Here is a 22,623-nt window from a genome sequence, read left to right as displayed (position 1 = left end):
GTCATTTTGGTAAGCTACTTTATTTTCCTATCTACTTTTGTGGACTTGTTTTGTGACTTTAGAAAAGTCACTGTAACACCCACCTATTAATATTGGAAGGCATAGCCTTCTGTTACATTTGGCAAGTGGAAGGGTTAGAATAATCAAAAGATGATTAGAAAATGTATCTCAGTCTTTATTATTCACACTCTCTTTCATTTTTACCTTTGTACCTTACAGACAAAATCAGGAGCATGCATTTCCTGAAACAACTAATCCCACTCTTTTGTCTTGTATATAAAGATTACTAATGAAACAGCAAGAAAAACAATTGACAGTTACTCGGTTCAAAAATTTCACAGAGCTAAAATCATACCAAATCACTTTGAAACTTTTATTATTTCTGAGTCCTGTAGTATGTGATTGTCTTTTATGATAAAATTGAGTAAACAGTAGGTGCACACAACGTAGTACCCATGATAATTTCTCTGTGAGCGTATGTTTTTGTGTATGTATGTGCCTGAATGGTGATCTTTGATATAAGATTAATTCCTCATAAATACAGTTACGTGAATCAAAATGATCTAAACTATTTTTGCCAAAAAATTTCCTGGCAAAGATAATATCATACATCCATCCCTGCCTTATTTAGCATATTACTTTAACCAGGAAAAGAAAAAGTCTTTTGGAAGCTTCTTTATAATGAGTTTAGAACATCAGATATTTCCACATCAGCAGTTAAATGTGGCACAAGAAGAATTACTGCTTCCTTTATGTGACATTTAGATGAAGGCTTAGAAGGTTAGTAGCAAGAATAATAACTACAATTATGCCAAGTCCTCTGCTTAGCATAATTCAAATATTGGCTCCTTTAATATTCACAGTACTCCAAAGACAAGGATCAGCAAACCTTTTCTGTAAAGGACCAGGCAGTAAATATTTTAGGTTTTGCTGGCTACATATGGTGGTTCTAGTGGTGCTCCTTGTCCTCCTCCTCCTTTTCTTCTTCTGTTTCTTTTTCTTCTAAACTTTTAAGAATAGAGTAAAAATCCCTAGGTCACAGGCCACTCAAAATCAGGACATGGTCTGATTTGGCCTATAGGCCATCATTGGCTGACCACTGCTTATGAAATATCTATCATGATCCCTTTGTTACAGATGGGGAAATGGAACCTCCAAGAAGCCAACCAATTTGCCCAGTGTTCCTGTTAAAGACAGTGCTTTGCTCCTCAGCTACAATTTAATGTATAAATGCTGTCTCCTAATCACTGGGCTAAAATACCCTATGGCTCATAAGGGATCTGATTAACTGTGCTGATATCACCCCATTTACCTCAAAAGAAACTAGTGTGAAATAGTGATGATGCAAGCAATTTTGATGACAGTAGTTCAACATCAGGGTGCTTATATTGTGGCAGGTACTCTGCTTCATATATATATATATTAAACCTCATCACAATTCCATGACATGGGATTGTGATTGTTTATTATTTATGCATGAAGAAACTGACACTAAGAGATTAACATATCCAAGGCCACAGATGTGACAATGTATCTGCAGTTACTATAGATAGGTCTTGTGTCTCTAAAACCTGTGTTGGTAACCATAGTACTGCATTACCTAACTAGTGAAGCTCATGTGTTCTGGGATATACAACTTCGATTAAAGTTAGTGAAACCTATCTCAACTCAGCCTTGTAAGGTCTAGCAAAGACTATTCTTAATCATTTAGTAACAATGAGCAAACAAGTGAAAGAGAAACAGGAAAAGGTATACATGTATGTACACACATGTGTGTATGAATATATGCATGCATGTATGTATGATATGTTTCCCCTAGTGAGTACAGTTGAGACATGACCTGCACTAGCCACATGAGATTAAGCAGGAGTGCTACTGTTTTGGAATATTGAGTGACACTTTTGAACACTGAGAAAACTTGGTAAAAACTGTTAGCTAATTACTATCATGGGTCTGCTTTAGGGGTTTCATTCTTGTCTGCATCGTCTTTTGGCTGTGTCTTTATATGAAGCAGAATGGCATTTAGATAAGGATACTATCCTTAAAGATATCAGCCTTGACTGCGGTCGATAAATGTAGTTATGGTCAGAAAAAGTTAATATCTGGCCATCTGTGTACTGAAAGTAATTGACTCAGAGCTGGATTGATGGTAGCAGAGGCTGAAGGTAGAATTAGGAGCCCAGCACATTGTTTTAATTAACCTACCAAAATCAAGATGTTCTCCTGGCATTATCCTAAAATGTAATTGAAGATACTTGTTTAGACATTTCTGGTGATTTTTCTAATAATATAATTTCTTGTAAGTGGTTATCATGAACATTTAGGTTTAGATTGAACTCTTGTAGAGCCCGCTCAATATCAATGCCAATTGTAGGCCATCAAGCAGAATCCTGAGGAAGGGTTCATGAAAATGATCCCTCCCTGTGAAAACGATCCCTCCAATATTTTCAATATAATGGGATGATAATATTCTGGAATAACAATTTAATATTTTTCATTTACAAGAAATAAGTCCAATTGCTTTATTTAATTTTTGTGTGTGTGTGACCACGTTTACAGATCTCCTCCTCTGTACCTGGTTTATATAGATGTGTCTACTTTTGTGCATAGTTAATGTTGCAATTTGATCAGGTTGGAATAATAGTTAAGGAAGTCCAATAGCCTCAAACTTTACAAAGTCACTTCAGACGTTCAATCACAGATGATTAAGCCCATTAGTATTTGACGTTGATTTTCGCTTTGGCACCTGTTGGTAAGACTGTCTACTCTTTTGCAAAATAATATACTTGAGAATATGAGGTCTGTCCAGAAGGTATCCAGCCATGTACTATGAAAAATAAAGACATTTATTGAAGATGAAAGATACAAGAAACATTGTACATACGACAATGACACCTCAGTCCCCTTCAAAGTAGACACCTTGGGACTTCAAACAGTTCTCCCATTCATCATCAGCTTCCCAGTCGTATTTTGCTGAATCTTATTGATGGTCTGAAATCTCTTCCCTTTCAAAGGTGATTTTAGTTTTAAGAAAAGCCAGGAGTCGCAAGTCACCAAATATGGGCTACAGTGGGGCTAAGTTACCTGGGTCATTTGATGTTTCACAAAAAAAAACTGCATGAGACATTATGCATGAATGAGTGTGTTGTCGTGATGAAGCTGCCAATCACCAGTTGCCCATAGCTGCGGCCTTCTGAATCATCCAAATAGTTTCCTTGAAGGAATGTTCAGACTTAAGGCAAAATTTGATGCAGATTAGTTGTTCTACTCGCTCAGTCATTTTGAATGTGACAGCCACACATTGCACATGCTCACTTAAAGGTGTCTGCTGCCCCCACTGACTAGTACAGTGAAGTTGTCATTGTTCGCATATGTGCATTCCCGTCCATTTTCTTCGGCTGCCAAGTTATATCAATGTCACTCAAACTGTTCTCCTTGCATTAACAATGACTGGACTTTTTCCAGACAGATCTCGTATGCTTATTTTCAGAAATGAGGTCACTGATTAATGCTTAGTAAAGCCTTTACTAAATTGGAAGCTGTAGAATTTGACTTCTGATAGTTTTGTATGATTTTTTTTAATGATATAACATTTGTATGAGTATCAAGCATTTAGAATCTCAAGGATATTTGAATACACCATCAGCATCTGATGTAAAATATTAATAAGAAAAAATGATTTATGAACATCATAACATGGAACAGATTTTTAATTAAGAGATTTAAATTATATTCATTGTCTAACCTTTTTTTTTTCTTTAATATAATCTCACATTTATGAAAGTAAAGTGCTGGGTAGTAGAATAAAGTGGAAAAAACAACATCCCTTCATTGAAACCATAGCTTCTTATTACAAGTAGGAATTTGGACTACCACATTCTAAGTCCTGTGGCAGTGAAATACAAAAAGGAAAAGGAGCCCTAGCTTGTGTGACTCACTTAGTTGGAGCATTGTCCCATAAAATGAAATGTTGTGGGTTTGATTCCCAGTCCATGCACATGCCTGGGTTGCAGGTTTGATCCCAGTTGGGACATGGAGAAGAGGTCCCTGATCCAGGTGCCTACAAAAGGCAACCTATCAATGTTTAACTCTCACACTGATGTTTTTCTCCCTCTCTCTCCCCTAACCCCTCTTTCTAAAATCAATAAGTATGTCCTCGGGTGAGGATTAAAAAAAATTATGATGCCTTATGGTGTAAGGCATCAGTTGTTCCTTCTATATGGAAGGAAGATACAGTAACAAGGCTAGCTTTCCCATATAATATAAGCAACAGATCCTCATAGCAGGATGTTTTAAGGTTCTTGAGTAATGCCTAATATCCATACAAAGCATTATCAAGATATTACAGTACTTCAAGCATTTTGGATTTTGACATAATCAATTTCCAGTAATGAATATGCTCCTTAATGTTTTCATGATCTGGACTATATGTCAAATAATATGCATGAGGGTTTCTCCCTTGCTAACTTATGAAGTGATTTAATAAGTATTTTCTATTTTTTATTTGTAATATTGCTAAGTTTTCCAAGGTGTTTCCCATTTATTGATGCTTAATAAGCACTTGAGTAACTGATTATGAGTAATTTTAAAAGAATCATACATTAATACCCAAAATATTCTCATTCTAAAAAAGTAATATAAAATATTAAGATGCATTATTTGAGTTACATGGGGCTGAATTAATTGAATTGAAGTGATATTAGTAAATTTTTGAATGGTCAAGGAAAAGAAAGATGAAGTGATTAGCTTTATTTTATAGTGTATACTTATTAAAGGAAGAAAATACCATATTCTTCTCACTATAGGACGCACCTGACCATAAGACACACCTAGGTTTAGATGAAGAAAACAAGAAAAAAAAAATTATGAACCAAATGGTGTACTAAAATATTTAATAAAATACAACAGAATAGTATTTCAACCATGTAAAGTGAATGGCAGTCAACAGTGGTATTAAGAACCATTATCACTGTCATTAACAAATTAGGAGAGACTTTAAGGTTCAGGTACTCTTCTAGTTTTCTGGGAACCCCAAGAACTCATCATCGCTAGTGTCAGAATTTATAAAGCTCAATTGCTCACAATCACTGATATCAGTTTCTTCTCTATCTTCATACTGACTAGACACCCTGAGATTCAGCAGTAAAGTGGGACATTTAAGCATCTCCAGGGGTTTCACAGGGGCCCACCTCTCCCTCTACTAACAGCTGTCACCAAAGCTGACAGGTCAGGTAATACACATCATGGTCTGTGACACAATATATGTTCCATAAGATGCACAGACATTTTCCCCCACTTTTTGGGGGGGAAAAATGTGCATCTTATGAAGTGAAAAATACAGTCTTTCTGCTTCCCAGACAACAGGCACATGCCTGCATACATGGTACTAGTCAAATGCTTTTGTTTTAAAGTAAAAAAAAGCCTAACTCAAATTAGCTCTAGCTAAAAACAAGAATTGACTGTCTCAGTTAACTAGACATCCAAAGAGTGAGGCTTGCTTCAGACCTAAAAGAAGAGGTGTTCATATTCTGTTATCAAGGTCCTTATCTCAGTTCCTAAACTCTGTGTCTTCTGATTGCCCCCATTTTCTGATGCACTTCTTCCACGTGGCAACAGATGACCACTGGCATCTTCAAGACTATATTTTTCATGGAGCTCAGGTTCTCATTGAAGGAGTGTCTTTTCTCCCTATTACAGCGCTAGCAAGTTCTAGGGAAGAATCTGATGGCATCTTCTGATATATAGAACCTCTGAGTGAGCAAACCTGGGTGATGAATTTACATCTCAGATTTTAAAGGATACTGGACAGGGTCAGCCTATCCAATGTGTTTAAACTGAGCAAGATGAGTATTGAATGCTATATGTATCATAAATGCTGGAAAATAAAATAGATATATTATTCTACACAGCATAAAATTAACTAAATTTACACTAGCAGAGATTGTTTCTTTGCTGTTTTCCCAATTAGAAATATTAAAATTATTTATGAATAATAAATAACATTATAATCTCACTTGAGACAAGTTGAAATATTTCTTATCAGATGCTATTTTCTTGAAGTCTGAAGGAAAAAAATAAGACTGTACTATGCAAAATTTTCACCAAAATTGAGATATAATACGGTCCAAGAGATTCATTTCACCATACATTATGTTGCAATAAAGAAATAGAATGACTTTTTAAGAAATATTAAATTAGTATCTATGTCTCTTAAAGAGAAAAACATAAAATTATAAAATAACATGGCAAAACTATGAAAAATATATTTCTATTAAAATCTAAGGGTATCTTAAAATCAGTCAAACACTATACTATTACTTTATAAATATTTTCACTTGTATAATAATTTTCACTTTTTATAGATGACTATAATATAAATAGTACCTTCAAATTATGCTAATAGTGCTTCCTAATCATTGACTGTAAAGCGGGATTCTAACTTTTTCAAATCCCTCTAATTCAGACTGTAAACATAAATGTTGGGTAAGTCTGCCAAAAATGAACAATTTTCACAGAAGTTCAGATTTTTCAGCTGACAGCCTTTTAGCATGCAGAGGGGAGTTGTCAGAATTTCACCACAGGCAATTTCATTCTATACAATGATGTATTTTAGAGTTTACTGAAAAAATGAGGTGGTAAAATTAACTGCCATCATCTTGGGAGAATACCAGTATCGTTTTATTCTCTATATGCCAACCTGGTGTTACTATGCTTGGGTTGTTCTGATTCTGCTTTTGTAAGCCTATGCATGCAATACCTTTGCATGGAATTTTCTCATTTCAGGTCTTTGAGGGCATACAGTGGTCTCTGTGAACTAAATGAACATGCTGCAGGTCCTGCTGAGATGTCTTCCTGAGAGATCCTCTTACAGATCAAATGAATTAATGAAAAGGAAGGAGAAATTCTGACCTAATTGTGGGGACAATAAGTGTATTTCTGTCTTTCTTTAAAAGTTAATATCTTGCCTAACTATATCACTACACATAAAAAACTTATTTGTACACCGAACTTATAAGGAATATATGAAGTATATTTGAATTTTTGTATTGTTCTCTGAAGTAAGTTGCAGTATGTTTACTATGATCCTCCTCTGAGATTTGTTGGCTGAGGACCCCAGAGGGAAAATACCCAATGAACATCATTTGAGAATAATGCACAATGAGTAGCTTTTACTTTGAGATCTATATTGTCACACTGCTCCATTGATGACATTTTTTGGTCAAATCCAGGCTGCTAGTTTTCACATCTGGTCGCTTCCTTGGGTGTTGGGAATTAGGGAGAAATGTTAGCATTTTCTTGCTATCCACTGGTGTACCTTGTTGCAGGATCCTTTAGCAAGCTTTTTTTTTTGAGTTAGAGTTACTGGATGTTCTCTGATCTATCAGCAGGGAAAAGAAGAACATTTAACATGTTTTTCTTAGCATGCTAGGATAGTCTTTGAAGCAGGACTTTAAAAATATAAGCACAGCAGGCCAGCATCCTGGCTCTGTACTCCAGGGAACAAACCTCTTTGTTTTGAATACTCTGGTCTATAAGTTTCCTCTTGCTGCTTGCTCCTGTGGTTTTTTGAGGCAAATTTTCAGCTGCTAGTTTTCCTTTGAAGTAATTCTAATATCACTTTTCAGTCACCATAACCCTTTCTCCTAAACACATTGTTTCAGTCTTTCTTTTATGGCAGCAGCTATTTTCAGTTCTGTTTATCCAAGTTTTTCAGTTTATCTTAATGATGTAACTGCCACCTACTTAATAATTATATTATTGGGGAAATAAAATTGGTAAACTACATTAGAAGAGTATTTTTAAAATAGCTACTTTACATAAATTTATTTGGTTCAAGTATATTTGGGGGAATCGGGATGTGTCTCATTTGGTAGAAATAATCAAGGACCCCATGAATTTTGTCTGCTAGAAATGAACGGGATGAGAGACTTATTATAGTAATCAAATTTATAACATTTCCCAATTAAACAAAATTAGTTGAACTATTGATTTATTTATATTTCTGAAAAAGTTTTCCAAGAGTTTTATTATTTGCCTCATTCATGATTTGAAGTTTAGCTATTTTAACATCCGTTTTAATTTCTTTTATGTTACTCATATGAATTTTCACCAGAAATGCACCTAGTTTGTCCAATGTCTGTGACATCGTAGTGTGTCCTAGGATGACAGAGAAGAAATAGAAATGATTGTTGTTATGCTTCCAGTCCCCATGGAGTCTTATATCTGAACTGTCTATGTAAAATCTTCACTAAATGTGTTCATTTAGATTACTCCTCCAGTACATACAGGTTAGAGAAATGAAAGGAAGTTTGGATTTATTATTTATAAAGCTATAAAAAATGTTAAAATAAGTTTAAGAAATTCTAGACTAATTTGAAAGTAACCAAACTTTGTGTTTGTGTGATGATCAATGCAAATATAAATATAAAATATATGCACATAATTGCTAATCATATTTTCCATGCAGTACACAAATGCTGGAAAACACAAATTATTTGATATTATACAAATTTTAGTAATGGAAAAAAGTAAATATAATGTCTATTTCACCCTTTTGTTTTCTTGGATTTTGCTATCTAGGCTGCACATTGAAAAAGGTTAAATAATTGGTATCTTTTAAAATATTAATTTACTTATTTTGACAGGTAAATTGAATTATAATTAAAAATATGTGTTCAATAAATCCACAGATTGTCATAAATAAAATTCCATGGACAACACCTCTTCTTTCTGTCTCTCTTTAATAGTGCTTATAATCTGGTGGATCATATTTCCAAACAACATAAAACAAGTGAATTAGCAGCGTGAGCATGACAGATAACTTCAGCAGGACAGAAGTGCAGCATCAGTCTTACGTTCATTCCTCTGTCAGCCTTTCCTGAGTTACCCAAGAAATTTACTTCTCAGTTATCAAGGTTACATTTTGTCTTCCTTATAGACAAAAATAATAAATATTTATTGAACACCTACTGTGAGTCACACACATATTTATTGGACTCTACCTTAGCAAATGGATATCCCAATTGAAGCCTATAATTTTATATCTCTGATTGTAAATTCCAAAAGTTGGCAGTTTACTGGTTTATTCCTGGTATCAGTCACCTGGTAGACACCCATTAAATATTGTCCTAATAAACAAGAGAGTAATAGAGGGAATTAACGAAAGCTCATTCATAGTCCCTTTATCTTTTGTCATTATTTGCGTTGAAAACTTATTTTATTCTGTCTCTGCAAGCTCCAGATCTGTAACTGGTATAAAACTAACATTAAGTAATTTATTTTAAAATTTTACAATTTTAGAATGAGTCATCCTTGAACAAAGATATATCATCAAAAGATTATATATACTTCATTATCATAGTTCTGCACAGAATAACTATGTTGTTGTCTAACAACATTTTGTCTAAACACCATGACTATCTGAATATTTATAAGAAATGCAGCTGGTATATAAGAATATTTGAATCAATAGCCAAGATTACATATATTGCAATGTCATACTACACAGTCAGATTTTTACTGTCAGAAATCATGACAAAGATTGATTCCAAGTTGACCCAAAATGATTGTCTTAACTTCTCTCCAAAAATTAGGTAATAAAAAATATTTTTAAAAGATATTTTTATTCCTTATGTTTATCATTTTTGTTAAGATGTCTGAAATGCATACCATAGCAATGACATGACCCCAAAATAAATATTTATTAAAGGGGTAAGTAGGGTACACTAATAATCATTATTTCACTGTTAATTTCATTCTTATGGTAAATCAGTGACTTATATAATTTCAAAAAAAGTGAATTGACTTAAAATCTTAAAATCTTACTTTTATACAGCATTCTTAGTCCTATATTGTTAAACAACCAAGTTTCTGAAATTTCCACATTTTCTATAATTTTTTTTAAAAGAGCAGGAATGAATAGGTGGAGCATGGAGAATTTTTAGGACAGTGAAAATACAATATATAACGCCATAATGACAGACACATATCACTGTACATTTATCCAAACCCATAGAATATACAAAGGAAGAGTGAGCCCCAATACTATGGTGTTAACGATATATCAATGTAGGTTCATCAGTTGTAACACGTACAATTGTGGTGGGTGAACACTAATAACAGCTATACCTCTTCCAGGGGCAGGAGATATATGGGAAATCTCTGTACTTTCCCTTTTAGTTTTGCTGTGAATTTTAAACTGCCCTAAAAAAATAAAGTCTTAATAATAATGTTTTTAAAAGATAAAGGGAAAGAGTAGTGTAGAGGAAAGGACACGTTACTAGATTTGTATAACTATTATCCTATATCTGCCACTGCCTTGTACTAGAGAGTGACCTTAGGTGTGTCCTGTATGTTGCCTGGGCCTGTTTACTCCTAAATTATAGAAGTTGAGTTAGGTGATTTATAAAGAAACCATTTCATCTCTGATATTTTGTTTTGTCTAATTATCTCACTATATATAGCCGTGTTTTATACTTATAATTTAGTTGCAATTATCAAATTATTACAGTGCCTTGTGAAATGTTCTATTTCTGATTAAAGAATGTTGTGTTATCTGTGCTATTGATAATATTTTAGAACACTGTATATTCTTAATATTGGAATATAAGTATCTAAATGTATTGGAAGGCATGGTTAAGCAGTTGGAGGTCTAAATTACCTTTAAAAGCAGAATATCTATGTGTTTTATAGGCAACAATTCAAATAGATAAATACATGTTTGAGACAGAGAGAGGGACTTTGTTTTCAGAGTGTGGAGTAATGCCAGAGAGACATATGCAGGAAACCGGAAAGGGAGTTTGCCTGTGGGAGGTCATCAGGTTGGCTCTATGCTGTCATTTTGTCCCAGCTGAATATGTACCATGTCCTTGTATTACCTCTCCAAATAATCAGTATAGTTAATAAGAACAGGATTTTTAGAATGAAAATGAACACCAGGTAAGATGTGTATTAGTTTTTCTGTCCCTACTATAACAAATTCTTACAAATTTAAACGCTTAAACAATGTAAATTTATTATCTTAAGTTACTGCAGAACAGAACTTTAACACGAATCTCACCAGGCCAAAATCAGTTCTTCATCAAGACTCTGAGAAGGATCCTTGTCCTTTTTAGCTTCTAAAAGTCCCAATTTCTTGGTTCTTCCCCTTCCTCCATCTTCAGAGTCAACAGTGACTTATCTAGTTTTACTCACATTGCATCATGCTGAAGGACTCTTCTGCTTTCCTTTTACTTCTAAGAACTCCTGTGTAGATAGCATCATTTCTGTATCCCAACCTTAATCACACCTGCAAAGTGCCAATTGCTGTGTGGGATAACATATTCACAGTCTGGGAATTAGGAAGTGGGCATATTTGGCAGGCCATCAATCGACTTACCATAAGATGTAAGCAAAATTTTGAGGTAACTTTTATTCCTAAATCAAACTTGCTCTGACAAAGAAGGAGGCTTAAGAACAGCTTCTTGCAGGCCCCATACGAATTGACCAACTGTAACTGTTGACCACTGTGTTCATGCTAACATCACCATTTTGCTGATTCAGTTTGTCTTTGTTACCCAACTTTTCACAGCTCCCCAGCCTGAATGCTCACATGCTCAATGGACTAGCCCTTAATATTAACAGATTCAATAGAATAGACTGACGGCTGTCAGAGGGGAGGGGATTTCAAAGGCTGGGTGAAAAAGGTGAAGGGTTTAAGCAAAGAAAAATAAAAAACTCATAGACAACAGTATGGTGACTACCAGAGGGGAAGGGAGGTTGGTGATGTTAGAAAAGGATAAAGGGGGGTTAAATGGTGATGGAAGGAGACTTGACTTGGGGTGGCAAACACACAGTACAATATGCAGATGATGTGTTATAGAATTGTGCACCTGAAACTTGAATAATTGTGTTAACCAATGTCACCCTAATAAATTTGATACAATTTTAAATAGAATGGAAAAGATTTGTGTGTGGGAGTGGGGGCATTTTTCCAGCTTCTAGAAATTAAAATTACTCAAGTAGATCTGTATTACTGAAACCTAAAGCTCTTTAAGTCTTCCGTTAAAAAATAAATACCAGGACAAGACTCATATACTTTGCATCTCATAGAATGTAATATTTTGCACATTGTCTGAGAAACATAATTTTAGAATCCTGATTGTACCATGATTTAGTCTTTCAGTAATTTAGGTAACCTAGAAACAGAGAACTAAAAATTTCTAAATTTTAAAAATTATATTTGTCTTCTCTTCTCACCCCCATGGATATATTTATAGGATGTGGGGGCAGTGAGCTATATAGTAAGAACATTCTCTGGAATTGAAACCTGATTCCCATCCACCCTATTGTGTAACCTTGAAAGTACACTTACCCTTATGGAGCCTTAGTTACTTCATTTTGTTTTTTAAATGGAAAGCAATGTTTACCCCAGAGTATTAGTATTAGGATCCTAGAAAATAACCATTTTATTAATGTGATCTTCAGTTATCCAATATATTCATTCCTGTTTATTTTTGAGGGATTATTTTTTTAAAAAACTAGAAATTTAAGGAAGATAAGTGCTCTGATTTCTTTTTCTATATATTTTTCTAATTCAGTGTTGTAATGCTTGCTACAGTAGGTTTTTAGACTTCATGGACTAATTTTGAAGTAATGCTTCCAAAATGCAGTGCTTGTGGTTTAACTACCAAGTCTATTCTTCACACTTGTGAGAGAAAGAAAAGCATTTGTATGGTTCTATAAAATATATTTCCCTCTATATTTGTGAGCAACTGAAACTCACCATAAATATACAGAATTTCTCTATCCAAGAAAATTTCCACATCAGGATCAATGCAATATTTTGTAGGCTGAGAGGTTTTATTCTTGCTGATTTCTTCTTGATAATTGCTTTATTGAATTTTGTGTTAAATTTAATTTTTTATAATGTATCTTAGCTTTTAAGTATCATAATAAGAACTATTTTATTTTATATATACATACTCAAATAATTTACAGTTGGCATTATGCAATGTCTGGGTGTTGCTTCAACATATTCTGGATGGGAAAAGAGACCTGGGCACAGAGAGGTGACAATAAAGATCCTGAATTGACCATTGATGAGGTTGAATGTAGGCATGGATAGTGGTGGAAAATTTTCCTATCTTCTCTTCTACACTCTGGCTGGTCTAAGAATTAAGATGACATTAGACAGAGGGAGCCCTGGCTGGTTTGGCTCAGTGGATTAAGCATCGGCCTGCGAGCTAAGTGTCGCTGGTTCGATCTTCCAGTCAGGGCACATCAGAGAAGGAAAACTCTGACTCCAAAAAACCTCCACTGCCTTGCGGCATACCTCTTCAGGGGAAAGGCTAAGGGAGTAAACCCCGACAGAAAATCCGGAGCCGGAGTCCCTAAGGCGGTTTGACGTTGTAGTCAACACCGGCAACTCCTGTGGCGCACCTGAAGCCAAGCTGTATTGACTCCGTCTTTCCCTTGGACCCTTCAGCTGCGAAGAGAGGGGGGGTCTGCTGCATGGGCAACAGCAGACCCTCCATATCACCCTGCCCAGGCTCTGTAGCTTCAGCTTCACTGGAGAGGACACTCCAGCGTCATCGCAAGATGTCGATTCAACACGGGAGGAGACAGATTCCGTGTCACTCCCGAGTCGGACTGCACAACCATTCTCGGCGGTGCAGATAGACACTTAAGAAGCTACACCATCATCTCTCGAGACGGACGGCTGCCGACGACGAGACAGAGGGACAGGAGAAAACCAAATTTCACTTCTAATGTACAGGAGCCCCGTAAAAATATGAAACTAAAAAGAGTAAACATAGCAGGAAGCTTTTATACCTTTTAGACAAAAAAATCATAAACTTTTGAAGAACTGACAAAACAATGAAGTTTGGTTTGGTGAAGTAAATTGGTGAAGAAGTAACAAGGTTTGTTGATATGGATTTCTTGGCCCTGAATTTCCTATTTTTCTTCATAAGGACACCGCCTACCCTCCTGGTAGAGGGAGGGTACCTTTCACATGGGAGATTTATTTCTTACTTTCAGGGGGACAGAGGGGTCAGATGGTCCTTCTTATACTTGTCCTTTCTGAAGAAACTTTAATTCAGAATAACCAATAGACCAATGTGGCATATTTTCAAGTGGCATAGTCTACTTCCCTTTATGTGTAATCTTCATTTCATTTTTGTACATTTTGAAAATTTTTATTGTTTTAATCACTTTTTTGCCCACACTCAACCTGTGGGTATTTCCCTGTCTCCCATTCCTCTTATTCATCTGACCTGTTTGCCCCACCTATAATATAATGCTCCTTCTGTGCTCATGCCAGCTGTAGCCTTTCCCTCATCATTCCCTCAGTCTCAGCTTCCTTGAATGTGTCCCCCATGTCACTTACCTCAGTTAGATGCTATTGTTGTGCCCTTCTCTGTCATCTCTATCAAGGTTACATATCATACTTCATGGTAATTGTTTAACCCTGAGTCTAGAAAGAAATCTGATCTTGTTCATATGGTATGTTATTACTGACTAGAGAGAGGGAGTGGGTTCTGAAGAAACAGTAATTGAAATCTCTCTCTCTCTCTCTCTCTCTCTCTCTCTCTCTCTCTCTCTCTCTCTCTCTCTCACACACACACACACACACACACACACACACACACACACGCCACAAGAAAGTTACTTTAATTTCACATTACTCTGTTTTCTGTGTTGCAAATAATATCCACCAGGGAAAAACCCATCAGTAACCTTTGCTCTTTCGTCAATGACTATGTCTTCAATAAGTCCAGCATACAGTTGCTTCTCTGCTACCTCTTATTTTACTAAATTCACTGAAAATAAGTATAAGGAGTAAGATGAAAGGAGGAAAGGAAACCAGAGTGAGAAGATAGCTATCAAATTGGCAACTTTACAAATCTTTTCTTTGATGATTACTTTTGATTGGTGTTTACATCTTGACCTGAAAAGAGACTTTATAAATGACAGATGATTATAGTCAGACTGAGATTTGAAGACAAAAAAAAAAAAGAAGCTGTTATAATGCTAGGCATTCCCAATTTCCTATCATCACAAACCCCACATTGACCTCTGGTATTTTTTATCAGTAGCTGAGATTATTCTCAACAAAGAAATAAACTTTGTTTTTGAGGAGGTTTAGCTATGTTCAGAGTATTAGAAAAACTTTAAAAAATGCCTTATGTCATTCTTAACTGTAGTTTAATATAGGTTCCCTCAATCCACATGGAATTATTATTGTAGTAGGGCAAAAATGCAAAGATGTAACTGACTATCATACTAAAAAAGATTGTATTGTATTATTAAAAACCCCAGAAGCAAAAATATGGTAGTTGTTTTATTTTTCTTAAGGAGGAGAAATGTCATATCTCTAGAAAATATAATCAAGATCATAAGTTGAAATTCTAAAGCAAACAAAACAAAGGCATAAAAAATGTTAAACTTGTTTACAACACTATATAGAAAATGAAGTAAATTTGAGTTGAAAATATGGTGTAAGTGGAGAAATCCATAAGGACTTTGTGGTAGTAAAATTTGTTTCTACTTTATGAAAAAAAGTTGTGTTCATCTTTCCTGTTACATATCTTCATATTGTATTTGTTTTATATTCTTTGCTCACATGAACACCTATGAATATGTGTAAGATTTGAAATTAATGTGTTAGGAAAAAGCATCTGCTACCAGCACCATTTTGTTCTTTTACTCTTAGTTATTAAATTTAGGTTTGCACCCTTATCTATAGTTTTATCTTTTTAGTTTCCTGTAAAATTCAAATATTGTCTCTTGCTTTCTCTTGAGTTCTTCAAATGCTGCTGGTGGAAATTAAGTTAGGCTTTTTGTGATCATCCGATTTAAAATTGCAACCTGCCCCTCCCAATGCAGATCCCCTTTAGCCTGTTCTAATCTGTTTCCATTGACTTTGACATCCTGTACATACAATATCATTGATGTATTTATTGTGTAAGTTACTTTCTCACTGTCTCCCCCTACATAAGGGCATGGATCATCTTTCATTTTGTTGTGTGATGTATGTCAACCATGTATTAGACACTGAAGCAATATTGATTAATGAATTAATAATTGAAAGAATTAATTTATAATAATAGTTAAGTTTTTTAAGTACTTTACTATGTACTAAGCACTGTTCTAATTATAAAATAAGTGTAAAATTAATTTAGTCTTCAAAACATCCTTATGAGATCAGCTCTATTATAATCTCATTATATATCTGAGACAGCTAGAAGTTAAACAGCTTGATAGTTGATGGCATTAGCAACTAACTTATGTGGCTAATAGTTATATAGCTAACAAGTAGCAGAGTCTAGGTACCAATACAGGCATTTATGTTTCCCAGGCACAATCTTACCTGTTCTACTAAACTACCTGTAGTTTGTATACAGAGCCTAATGGGGAAAAGTACAGGTTTTCATAAATAAACAGTTCTAGTTCTTTTTAATGCCTTAGCACAATTGAAAGATCATGCCCCACAAGCCTTGAAAATGATGGCTTACTAAGAAAGGCTTCTGAGGTAAGAGCGGATGAGGGTTGTGGGCAGTTTTCAGAAGGATACCATAGAGAATTGCCTTTCTTCCTGTTCTCTGGCATCATGGTTGACAACGGCCACCTCATTTCTCTCTTGAATGTCACCAATTTAGCAACAGTTTTCTCATTCTCAAATGTGGGTTTGGGGCTATAATCTATCAGATAACATTCTTCCTCCAAATTCTGTGGTTCTGAAAATGTGTATCTGTGTTCTGATATGCAAGTATTGGCAGTAGAAAAAGAGAACAGAAAAAGTTTTTTTTTTAATAGTCAGTTGATAGCAACCTCCATCATTTTTAGTTTTTATTCTGTAGATTAGAAATCTCAATCACCAGACTGAAGTCCATTACCACATTTCAGACCTTTTCCTAAGCCTTAAGAGTTTTAGTCACTTCCTACCACAGTGGCTTTCCCTGCCACACTTCATCTCCTGCAGTTTACTAGATTTCTCCTTGGAGAGAGAATGAAAATTATGGCAGTGTAAATTCAGGGCTTAAATATCAATAATCTCCATTTTATTCTATTGGCTCTTTGATATCCTATTTCCTTTAGGGACATACACACTGTGACCTAGTACTGCCTAAAGTATCCATGTTGAGAGCTCTTAAAGTTACATGCTTACCTGAGACCAGAGACTCATGTGGACTTAAAGGGACCCTTTACTTCACTCTGAATGTAGAGTTGACAGTTTCAAAATCTGTATTTATCAGATTTTAATCACTAAAATCTATACATATTTCTTCTAGGTTTAGCATAGATTTAAAGTCAAAATGCCTCTGGCCTTGCTATTTACTAGCTGCATGTGCTTGAGCAAGTTGCTTACTCTCCTCTACTTCTTATATATAAAAAATATTAACTTGGCACCTACCTTTAAGTTCTCATAGTAATGTTGGTTGCATAAAAGGAATTGAGGTATTTTTGAGTGCATGGCAGTTATTATTATTTGTGGTCAAAGCCATGTTCCTTGATTAGACATGAAATCAATATTATTTTATGTGATGAAGTTATGTAGAACCCATATAAAGTGAATGATTTTTATTTTCATATACATGATCAATAAAGTTTCCAAGCAATTTACCAGTGATGACACAGGAGCTTAAAAACAAAAATGTTTTTGCAACTAAATATGCAACATAGGTAAACATCAGATGTTTTTATAGTGAAGATAATCTGATGTTTTTAATAAGCTATATTACATGTGGACTGCTAACAATGCACAATCACTGTCTTATTTCCTTTATAATAGTTCATTTAGTGTTCCATTGAAACATGGCCAGTGAATACACAATACTCTAGTTACAATTATGAGGGGCTCTGTATATTACAGCAACTCCACTGTGTCTGCTGTTTGCTACAAGAATGCTGGGAGCAACAGCAGCTACTATCAACAGGGAGCCATATTAATTATTTGAAATGTGCCTCATAAGAGGAATCAGCAGAGTTTATTACAAGTTGAATATTACTTGAAATGGGAAGGTTACTCTAACTGTTATCATAGTCTATGTGTCATTAACTTTCCTTGTTTGGGAAAAGAGATTAACAACCCTGTAAATTGCTATGGTAAATGTGTAAAATATAACTGCATATTCCCATTGTACAAAGAAAGAAGTGTGTCTTCCACTTCTACCCAAACCTTTATATCAAGTAGCTTCAGAAATTGAACTGACTCTGTAATCATGCTTTCTTGTTATTAAATCCAAATTGCGTACTGGATCATCATTATATGAACTATAGCTGCTTTAAATATTAGAAAAAAAAAGTTTTGCTTTTAATATAGCAATTATTTTAACAATCTCTCATCCTTCAAATCAACTTTTAATACTTTAACTTGTAAGACAGAAAGTATATTACAAATATGTTTGTGAGCTTTCAGAATGCTTTGCATACAAGAAAGAATGACTTCATCTCCCTGTTTTTTATGTTGTGGTTTTTTTTTTTTTTTTTTTTCATCAAATACTGTAAACAGGAGTAGTATTCTATTAAAGAAAGTAAGTAAATCATAAAAATAAAAATTAATCTGGGTTGTAAAGTTATTAAAATATTTGCCACTCAAAGTGTTATCTGACATTGATGCTAGTCTTTACCCTGTTTATTACTGATCTACAATGAATAAGTGAAGAAATTGAGAGTGCGTTGAAAAATATATAACAGATTGATAGGGTACTTAATGTCTGTATAACAATTAAAAATCAGGACTTGTATTTTGTATGTCTTTGTGTTTGGTTTTTCCATTTCATTTTTCTTAAATCATTTTAATTGTATTTTTAAGAGTCACTCCACAATAAAATTGTAATTTAACAACAGCAGCAACAACAACAACAAAAACTGAATTATATACGAAAGACTGATTTCATTGGTTAATGTTGGGATGACACATAGTGTTTCCGTGTTTGGACAGATCTGTTTGCACTCTCTAATGCTATTAATTCAGTGTGGAGAGAGATAATGTGACATTATAAAATTTAAAAAGTAAAAAGACATAACTACTATACTACGTCTCTAATGTTTCTGTTTGGATCCACAGGACAAGCACATCATGGACAGGTATCATACATCTCTCCACCAATTCACCTTGACTCTGAGCTAGAAAGAACCCCTGTTAGAGGTGAGTTTTGTTTGTTTTTTTTTTTTCTTCATTTAAGGAAAATGGAACTCTATTATTTGATGAAGGCAATCAATTAAATTAATGATTATTGTAAGCCTGCATTTTATAATGCAGAATCTGTTTAAAAAGCAGGAGGAAATGGTGTGTGAGAAATCTGATGACAGAATTAATAAGTCTTATTTATAAAATTCAATGTTAAAATGTTAAATATTGTTCTGAAAAATCTTTGTAAAGCAAAATAAGAAATAGGGACACATAGTGATTCAGCTCGTGGAAGCTGAGTTGAAAACCAACTTAGATTTAGACATTACCAGATCACCATTGCTTTTTTAATTGGAACTTTCTTCTTCTGTAATGTTATTTTTTTATTAATTAAGATGGCTTAATCTAAGTAATTAGTATATTTATTTCCTTACAAATTGATATTTTATATTTTATTATTATTCTCTTAAAAAAGTAATTATACTATTAGTAGCATTTAGTTTTAAAACATATAAATTAAAATTACATATATTAAATGAATACCACATGTTTAAAAATGGTTTTCAAGAAACTAGTCATACAAAATAAAAGTTGAAATAACATTATAAATACATAATCCAAATACAGAATTTGTGTTTCTGCTTTTAAGAAGTACTGATTAATGATATAGACATGTCTTTTTATTTTATTAATATCAAATACCCTAAGGTTAATTTTTTATTTTAAAGTAATACAATATATTTTCTTATACCTTCAAAAGTATTAATTACTTGCTACACTAAAAATCATTTGGTTTGACTTTTATGAGCATATTTTCTATACATGTTATTTCTTCTGCCAGGAGTCTCTAACCTTTAAAGAAGTCGTTAAGTTTTTACCAGTGTTTCAAGGCAATTATTATTGCTGTTGTTGTTGTTATTATTATTATACTTTATTGTTTATGCTTTTACAGTTGTCCGTGTTTTTTCCCCTTTGTCCCACTCCACCCAGAAGTCTTCAAGCCCCACACTGTGGTCCCTGTCCATGCATGGGTCAGGCACAGATGTTCTTTGGCTAATCCCTTTACCTTATTTCATCCTACTCCCCCACCCCTTTCCCTCTGGTTGCTGTTAGTCTGTCCTCGTTAGCTTTTGTGACTCTGTACTAGGGGGGAGCTAAGTGAGTGCCTCTGTCCCCCAAGTGCCCCCTGTGCGTGGCTCAGCTTTGACGCTTATGACATTGTCCCTTATTTTTCAGTGCTCATTTCCCTTTCTCTTCCATAAGGTCACTGAGGGCAGAGAGTGTTGTCCTTATTATTTCTCCTCCAGCTACTGGTCTGCGCTTGGCGCATAGTAGGCACTCAAGCAACAGTTTCTATGTGGATAAAATTAAAGGTGACAACCTAGATTCTAAAGGATGCATCATCAGCTTTCAAGGAGAAAAGAGAGTGGGGACAATAAGGGAATCCCAAGAAGTGGAATGAAACAAAACATAAATATGTGAAAGTTGTGGTATTTATAAGGAAATACACTAGATGCACATCAACATAGCAACAGTTCTAACAGAAAAGACTGGAAAGATGAAGTGGGGTACCTTGTGAAGGACTCTGTATGACATGCCAAGGAGTTTGTATTTTATCCTGGGAAAAAATGATGACATCTTCTTAATTTTTACAAATGTTTCCTAAGTCAGTGGGATGTACATCATAACATGATCGGTTCTGGATATGAGAAAAACATCTATGCCATCAGTGTAAGTGATGAGAGATTGGCAGAGAGAGGCTGATTCTGTAGCACTGGTAAAAGATGACTGAAAAATTAGGACTGTGTTGACGGCAATGACAGGGTCTGAGGAATATCTTGAAAAGACCAAGGAAAGGAGCGGAAATGCCTCTAAGGTTTAGATATTGATTAACAGTTTGGGTGCTTCTGACATAATCCCTCACCATGAGGAAGAGATGAATTTTACATTGATGCACTGTTTTAGATATGTTAATTCTTTGCAGAATGTTGTTCCTGTGAAGGATGGAAGTCTACTTATGCAAGTTGGTGACTTTAATATAATTCAGTTTTTCAGACATGATCTCAGTATGATTTGGGAAGAGTACAGTAAGATCTTGGATAGGATGTGTAATAACTCACTAAAAGTTACTGGCTTTAAAAAAAGAAACATTTGGTATAGTTTTCAGAGTCAGTTGAGTCACGTGTGTGCTGACCTGGATATTGAGCTGTTGGCAGGCTGGTTGGTTTTGCAGGGGAGGGAACTCACACGTAGTAGTCGACTTGATGTCCTGTGTGGTGATGACCATATGGCTTTCATTATCCAGCAGCCTAGCACAGGCCCGTTCCCATGGTGACAGGATTTTCACCAATACATAGGCAAGTACCAAAGTTCAAATATTTTTCAGGACTCTGCTTGTGTCATGTTTGCTGTGTCTCATTGGCCAAAGCAAGTCAACCAACCCAAGACTTCAGAGAGCAGAAATGGACTCCATTTTACAATCCAAAGGGCCATGAAGACAGAGAGAGAGGAATTTGGACCATTCCAAACTATCATAATTAGGCAGATATAGAGTAAAGTAAATTTAGAATGAAATAAAGACAAAAACTGACTCATACAATGAAAGGATTTAGCTCTAATAAACAAACTTAAACTTGGGAGTTCTAGAACTTTCTTTAGTTTCCTCAACTAGTATACAGAAGATGAGAAATAAGAACTTTACAGTATCTTTATGAAGATTAGGGGTAATATAGAATAAAGTCTGGTAGGCCCTAGATAAAATGTAGCTATTACTATGAATTTCTGGGTTCATTGCTGTGGCGTATGGGAGGAAATTGGGCTTTGAAGTGAAGCAGACCTGAATGGCCTTAGAATGATGGTCTTTAAAACTTCCTGTCCTCATATCATTTCTCTTCTTACACTAATACAGAGACCCTCCTAACCTGCACTGTGATTAATAGAATTGCAGCTATAGTCACTAGCTCATATGCCATAGTCCTACAGTTAAAAAAAAAATTTTAATTAGATGAGGTTTGTAAAAATCACCAAAATAACATTGCAGTCATGTGCTTTTTTTTCTTAAATCTAGTATTTTATTTCAAAAATAATGTTGAAAATGGTATAGATATGGCATAATACCATTCATTTGGAACTATAAAGTATTTCCTTTCAACTATCACCTATCATTTTTATTTTATTTTTAATTATACTATAAACTGTTGTTGATGTTTATATGCAATCAAATTTTACAAATGAACTACACTATATATCTATTTACATATATCTATATCTATAATATTTGTGTATATGTGTATGCTCTGTGCAGAAGGTATCCATCCATGCAATATGAAAAACAGAGACATTTATTGAAGAAGATACAAGAAACATTGTACATAAGACACCTCAGACCCTTTCAAAGTAGTCACCTTGAGACCTCACACAGTTCTCTCAATCACCATCAATTGCACCATCATATTCTCCTGAATCTCACTGATGGTCTGAAATTTCTCCCCTTTCAAAGGTGATTTTAG

General features: G+C 34.6%; 1 protein-coding gene across 5 annotated transcripts in view; it reads left to right on the top strand.

Moving 5' to 3' along the window:
• The window catches only part of ADGRL3 (adhesion G protein-coupled receptor L3), a 463,877-nt gene that overhangs the window by 227,972 nt on the left and 213,282 nt on the right, over nucleotides 1–22,623 (top strand). For all 5 annotated transcript variants that reach the window (XM_090266824.1, XM_090266822.1, XM_090266821.1 and 2 more), the window contains exon 7: nucleotides 19,052–19,132. In XM_090266824.1, the coding sequence (XP_090122950.1) occupies nucleotides 19,052–19,132 (81 nt within the window). The remainder of the gene's footprint in view (nucleotides 1–19,051; nucleotides 19,133–22,623) is intronic.

This window comes from Furipterus horrens, unplaced genomic scaffold (assembly GCF_987537825.1).
Source record: "Furipterus horrens unplaced genomic scaffold, mFurHor1.1.pri manual_scaffold_2, whole genome shotgun sequence".
In the NCBI taxonomy this organism is placed as follows: Eukaryota; Metazoa; Chordata; class Mammalia; order Chiroptera; family Furipteridae; genus Furipterus; species Furipterus horrens.
The sequence above is the reverse complement of the archived record's forward strand: the minus strand, read 5'-3'. Positions and strand labels throughout refer to the sequence as shown.